Source organism: Miscanthus floridulus, chromosome 10 (genome assembly GCF_019320115.1).
Source record: "Miscanthus floridulus cultivar M001 chromosome 10, ASM1932011v1, whole genome shotgun sequence".
NCBI classification, from domain to species: domain Eukaryota; kingdom Viridiplantae; phylum Streptophyta; class Magnoliopsida; order Poales; family Poaceae; genus Miscanthus; species Miscanthus floridulus.
The window spans coordinates 52,237,873-52,244,580 of NC_089589.1; the positions used below are offsets into that span (position 1 = coordinate 52,237,873).

At 43.2% G+C, this 6,708-nt stretch overlaps 1 protein-coding gene across 3 annotated transcripts; it reads right to left on the reverse strand.

Annotated features, from left to right (window-relative positions):
- Nucleotides 1-1,641: 1,641 nt before the first annotated feature.
- On the reverse strand, nucleotides 1,642-6,501 carry LOC136490230 (F-box/LRR-repeat protein At3g26922-like). Of its 3 annotated transcripts, none has more exons than XM_066486716.1 (5): nucleotides 6,358-6,501; nucleotides 5,265-6,285; nucleotides 4,914-5,075; nucleotides 4,660-4,822; nucleotides 1,642-2,054 (listed from the first exon to the last, which is right to left on the reverse strand). In XM_066486716.1, exons 2-5 carry the CDS (start codon nucleotides 6,246-6,248, stop codon nucleotides 2,026-2,028), a joined length of 1,338 nt encoding a protein of 445 aa, XP_066342813.1. In that variant the 5' UTR covers nucleotides 6,249-6,285; nucleotides 6,358-6,501; the 3' UTR covers nucleotides 1,642-2,025. The 3 variants fall into 3 exon arrangements, with proteins under 3 accessions (XP_066342813.1, XP_066342814.1, XP_066342815.1); XM_066486717.1 differs by having other exon boundaries at nucleotides 6,349-6,501; XM_066486718.1 differs by lacking the exon at nucleotides 1,642-2,054 and adding an exon at nucleotides 2,241-3,024.
- Between the last annotated feature and the right edge of the window lie 207 nt (nucleotides 6,502-6,708).

Below are 6,708 nucleotides of genomic sequence, written 5' to 3' on the forward strand. Positions count from 1 at the left end.
CATATACATGCATGTTGCGTATGTTTCAAGTGTTTCATCTGGATGTTGCATATGGTTGCAACTGCTACGCACGTGTTTTTCAAGTGTTTTTAGATGTTTTGCAAGTGTTTCAGCTGTTTCGAGCGTATGTTGCAAGTGTTTCATCTGGATGTTGCAAAAGTAGATCTGGTGTCGCACATGTTGCAACGGAGTCCCCTGCCGTAGCGTCTGCTGCAACTGCTGGGGCACTGCCAAGCAGGCGCAAACATCCGGACAGGGGAAGGCGAGCGGTCCCCACGTCGAGTCGAGCGACCCGATGATGTCCGGGTGGCGCGGGCCCACCTAGGCGTGGGAGTCTGGATGTCGGGGCGCTAGCACTACCGATTTGACAAGCATTTGCTCACACATAATATGTCTTTCATGCAATTTTGATATGGCATAGTGTGAAATTTATTGAAAGAGATTCGTCATAGTAGCAACTTTAAGATTCATCAACATAATACGTGCATAGTAGTATACTATGACACACATGATTTTTAGACGTGGTCAAAGTCAGATTTTAGCTAGATGCGGTTTTCGAAACCGCTTCTATACCGGATTCAAAAAAAAAGAAATTGCTACTATACCACCAATTATAGAAATGTGGCTTTTTAAAGGGCAGTTTTACTAAGTCAACCGCCCCGAAGATCAATTTTTATGGCTAGTTGACTTCAAAGTTAACCACCCTGATTTTTTAATCACCTTTAAAATATTTTCAGGGTCGCTTTACATAAAACAATAGGAGGTAATTATAAAAAAATTATCTGTGTAGTGGTGTCATATATATATCCACCCAATTCTTTTTAGTACAAATGTAATGGTTTCCGTTAAAGATGTATGTTTTTTGACAATAATAATTGGTTTTATTTCACCCTACCTTATTAGCTTGCTAGTATTTTTCCTATGTTTTAAGAGGCCATCAGTTCCATGATGACCTATCCGGTAAAAGCCAATACTAATGCATGGAAAGTTTCATTTTGTTGTTTTCCATAGTGCCATATCATTTAGAGTGCTTTAATTTAAGGAATGAAACAACACGATCCAATGATTAGTGTAAATTTGTTGTTTCATCGCTGTATAATAGCCCATTTTTGCTACGTCGCATAAAATTTGAACAAAATAATCATTATTTCAAAAACATCATGTAGAACACATGTCATGGTGATTACAAATGCAAAAGCAAGATGCTGGCCAGGCAAAAACACAGTTCAACTCGCACAATATATACTGTTAAGACAACTTTTATTCTCGCATTATATATTCCAGGCCCATTCAAGACAACTAAATTTGGAGTTGGGCAGTTGGAAACTTTTCAAGAAAACAATAGAAATAGTTAAATGTCCATAAGTTGCACTGACTCATGCACATCCCTTGATCGTCCAATGTTACTAACCCAAATCATAATGTAATATATTTACAGTTGGATTTATGAGTTTATACCAGAGTAAATGTTTTGGCCAGGATTTGACAGAAATGTTCCAGAAATAATATCCCAAATCATAATGTAATATAGAGTTTCCATTCGGGAAAGTTTTTATATAAAACCCTTAGCTTTAACCAAACGTCCAAACTGTACCACCCGATCTGAATGATGAGACATTCAATTTCACTTAGAAAGAAAAGTTGACATGAATGATTAACTTAAATAATGCCATGACATCTTACTGTTTCAAATACTGCTGGAATACAAGAACATTCAAGATATCATGATTCACTTAAAGAAGAAATGAAGTATCCAATATAACAGATAAGCAGAGGTTAGTAAACCAAATACTACTCTCTATTAGGTTCTTGAAACATAACAGGAAAAGGATAGGAACATTGAGCCAGCTATGAGCTAGGCAATCTGGATGCCAAAACCACACAGACAAACAGCATGTTCGTTAGAGTGGGAATATGAACAGACAAACAGAATGATTCCTCATAGTATGGTGGTTCCCATGACGAAGGTGGCTCTGCTTTTATGGCATATATATTTACCAGTTTAGTGAGATAGTTGTTTCTTCATCATTTTTTTGTTACTCTGGTCTCAAAACCTGCACAAATATGAGAAGCATGATAAGTTAAGAGGGCATTGACAGCGATAGTGAAACATGGGAAGAATCTATACAAGGATAGAATTCAGTGCATAAGAATTTACTTCCTGAAAATGAACCATAATAAGCTAATTACTCAAATGTTTTGTTGGAATGAAGTATAATGGATACCTAAGATAACTACTCAATAAGTCTCAACAAAATACAACCGCTGCCTTAGAGGTTTACAATCTTGAAATTTGAGATCATTTTTTACTAGAATATAAAATGTTTGCCATTATCTTTTAATAGAATATAGAGTAAAGTACACTAGCGCGCCATAAACTACGCACTACGTCATTCTCATCTTGGTCACGAAACTATAAAATTGTATATCTAGGTCCCTAAACTATTTAAGTACCCCAATTTTGATCTAAAGCAGCCACATCACAACAAATTAGCTGATGTGGTGCTTTAGCGTGGAACCACATGTGGGTTCATCATAGCTCATAAGTACAAGGTTGGTGCCTAAACTATTACGTGATACACACCTGTGTCCCCAAACTATAAATTTGCAAAGGTCTCAATCTGTTGTTCTAGGCCGTAACCTTAGAACTCCGGGTTGCCGCTCGCACCAGCGTCGAAAGCACGAAGAACAACAAACGCCAAAGACACAAAGAACAACCTGGCGAAGGGGGCGTTGGAAGAGGCTCAACTTGATCTCATTGATTGGGAATCGGTTTCCTCCTGTACAACCCCGGCGGGGGCACTATTTATACACATCCGTAGCACTTACATGGACGTAAATGCCCCTACAACTACCCTGATCCGAGGGGATATTCCCTTTCGCCGAGGGCACTCCGGTCTTTTCCTGCTGCGCCTCCCCCGAGCTCTGACCGCCCCTATCACGAGCCGGTGGTCCCGTCTGCTAGCTGTAGTCACTGGGCCCCGAGACGCCTTTCCCTTAGCGACGAAAGCAGGCGAAGCGTTCCTACAAAACCGGAGTAAGTTACATTGCTATAGGGTCCAACCGACCCCACCCTTTCGCCCCGGCGGCCACCCTATCGCCTGGCCGAGCGAAAGCATCTTCTCTTTGAGCCTGCCCTTGAGCCGCACGCGGGTATCCATCTTAGCTGAACGCTTCCTTTCGCCCTCATGGGGACGCGAAAGGGGCTAATCGCTAAGCAACCCCTTTTTTGCTAGCAGGGGGCGCGAAAGGTGACGGTGCAGCCCAACACAATCTTAAGTACTCTATCTCAGCCCAAAATAGCCCCAACATACTCCATTCATTGTCGTCTAGCTCGCCAGAGAGGCTTGGAGCGAAAGCTCATTCTTGACCATCTTATCATCCACATGCTATCTTGTCTTGGTGCAATCCACATCTTGGAACCACTTGCCATGCTAGCAGCACAATGTGACTGGATTCAGATAGTGTTGTCATGCATATAACCTTGTAAAAGACCACCTACACGACCACCCAGTGGCAACAATTCATTCTGGGCAGCTGCATGGAACCATCCCAAAGAACATACTATAGTTGAGAACCCTGCATGGCTCATTCTAGTAGTGTGCAAGGACACAATTCGTTCTTGGTGAATGCTTGGATACTCTCTATGGCCAAACTATACCATTCTTTAATTTGTTAGCTCTGTTGGGTATCCTCTCTCTCGACAATGCTACGTAGACATGGATGCTTGCTTGAGTGCATCATCCATCTAGCAGTGGAGGAATAGCTGCTTTGGACCGAGATTGTAGTATTTCAATGGATTATGGACCTAAATTTGCAATTTCATAGCCTAGGGATCAAGGTGAGAGTCAGTAATTGTTTAGGAACCAACCATGCAATTATGAGATGTGCACCCACATATTGCTCCCTTGCAGGAACATCACACAAGCTATTTTCCTGTGATGTGACTGCTTCGGGCTGCGATGGAGGCACTCATTTAGTTTAGGGACATAATTAGATTTGTATAATTTCATAGTTTGGGGTCAGATAGAAAAGTATGACAGTGTGTGATTTCGAACTACTTGATCCAAACTAGCATATGTTATCCTATTCAGAATAACTACTTTTATGTGGGTAAAAAAAAGGGCGTACCCAGTGCAGAGAGCTCCCGCTCTGTGCGGGGTCTGGGGAAGGGTGTAAGTGGCAACCCTTACCCTCACCAGTGCAATGCGAGGAGACCGCGACTAGAACCCGGGACCCGGTCACAGGCGGTAAGACTCTACCGCTTGCACCAGGCCCACCCTTCATGTGGGTAACAACTGAAATAATATGAATTAGGTTACTCTTCCTATTCTGCAAAAAAGGGGCTACCTTCATTTATCTTGAACTGTTGGTTTAAATCTACATTTCTTTTAATGACATTGGGACTCTCATTGTTTTATTTCATTATTTGCAGAATATATGCATGGAAACCGTAAAACATGTAGGGTTTTTCTATGCTCATGTTTGTGTTAAAGCATAGAATTATTTTGTTACTGTTTTTTTATTTATAGTATTCTACCATGTTTCACCACATGTGCATAAACTTTACCAAGACAGCGTATTGTGTTTCCACCATATTCCTAATATAAATTAAAACATACAATTGTAGAGTAAAAGCAGAGTTGATTGTTATCTTACATAGGTTGAGTGTACCCAGAAAATTCAGGACATTAACAAATATTCCATTGACATCTTCACAAATGATCTTGACTATCTGAAGGTGTTGCGATATTTTGGTCGATTTCACTTTTGCATCAGGGTATCCTTTTATTTCCACTTTATATTTGCCGTCCTGCAGTTCCTGAAATGAAGTCACCAAGTTCAATCAGTAATAATTCACTACCCACCCAGTCAGCAATGAAACCGTGGTTCCCCATTTAGAAATATTTTACCTTTTTTAAAGTAAGTGTGAGCTTCTCTAAAAGTGGTGCATGTTCAAGCATACACTCTAGTACACTGCAATCAGCAGGCTCACACCGGTAAACCTGAGTGAGTACCAAGGTCTTCAACATGGAAAAAGTGGGGCACCACCTCAAATCCCTTTTGAAAATAAACTGGACAGATTGCACTCGGAAGAAAAAAAAAAGATAGTAAATAAAAATTGTTTAGATGGTGGGAATGCATGAGTGTAGAAATATATAATTGCTATTAGCAGGGACAATTTTCTGACTCGAAATATATATATAGTTTAACAGTGAATAATCCACAAGGACAAAAGGCATATATGTTTGAGTGTACTGTACCGTTGGGTGATCAGCTATCAGCACTAGATCTCTAGCTTGTGCTAAACCTTCAAGGACCACACACTTTGTGGTATTTTGTCCAGCATAATCACCTGAACCTTCTTCGCCGTCATCGCTATCAGAATCAATATCTGAAGTGTCACCATCCCGCGTAATGTGGTAACAAGCCATGGGATCATCACAATAGCACTTATCCCGATATGAGTTAATCTGGAACTTTGCCTCCACCAACTCTGGCATTCTCTCTAGCAGGGGAGTCATGACATCTATGTTACCCAGACATAACAAAGAAACTAGACGTGGAACACAAATCTGAATGCGGTTACAAGCGCCATTGGACTCGCAGGATGTGATGACGAGGTGTTTCAGTGACAGGGAAGTGATCTTCCTCACGTCTTCCAAGCAGCATTCATTAATCTCCAGATGTTCCAATGCAGGACAGCCATCCAGGTTGAGGCAACGACAGATAAACAATACGCCTGTGAGCTCTAGCCTGGTCAAGTGCCGCGAGACGAGCCTGTTGCTCATCTGCAAGTAGGCATCAAAGTACCCTTGAGCACCTATGTCGACCCAGAGCATCTGGATTTGACATTCCAGGACACGGCTGATCCATCTGTTGAGGCTGGACGTGTCCTCATCGTCGAGGTAGGGATAGATGTCATCGCCGTTGTCGAACTCCTCGCACGGATCGAACCTGATCTCGCTCACGTCGAGGGACGCGAAATTGATCAGCAGCCGGTCCACGAATTCCCGGACCTCTTGCACGGAGTCGCCCGTGATGAGCAGACGTCTGGTGAACTTCCAGACGTGGCGCCAAGTCCGCGCGAGGACGCACGTTCGAACGGCCTCCTGCGCCGGCAGGAACGACAGGATCTGCGCCTGGATCTCCTCCGGAAGCTTGCTGATGCGGTCGGCGGGGTCGATCACCGGAGCTGGAGGTGCCGCGGCAAGGGCGTTCTTCCGGCGTCTCGCCAGAGGCGCCATCGCTTGACACCCACCAATCAGAGCCCGTCACTAGCCGCTGCGAGCGGGATAAACGATGAGTAAAAAGATAGGTGGCACGAACAGAGTGAAAACACCTTACTAGCTGCACCTGGACGGGCGGCGGAGAGATGCCTCAATCACTTCTCCTCGATCATGCAATCATCGCTTCGAAGAGAGAGCGCGGCTGTCGCAGGGAAATGGGGATGCAGCATTGTGCGCGCGCGGCGGCGAGATGCCGAGATGGAGTGGCGGCGGCGGCAGGAGGGTTTGGCGATTTACCCTTCAATCATCATCAGTAAAGTAAATCGGGCTGGGCCTTGGGCCTTGGGCCTTGCGTATGGACCAGGTTGCTCCTTCCTGCTGTGTGTACGTTCCCTTGATCCTATAATAAACAAAAAAAAAAAACGTTTCTCGGAAAGTTAACTTTTTAAAATTTAACTAATTATATATAAAAAATAGC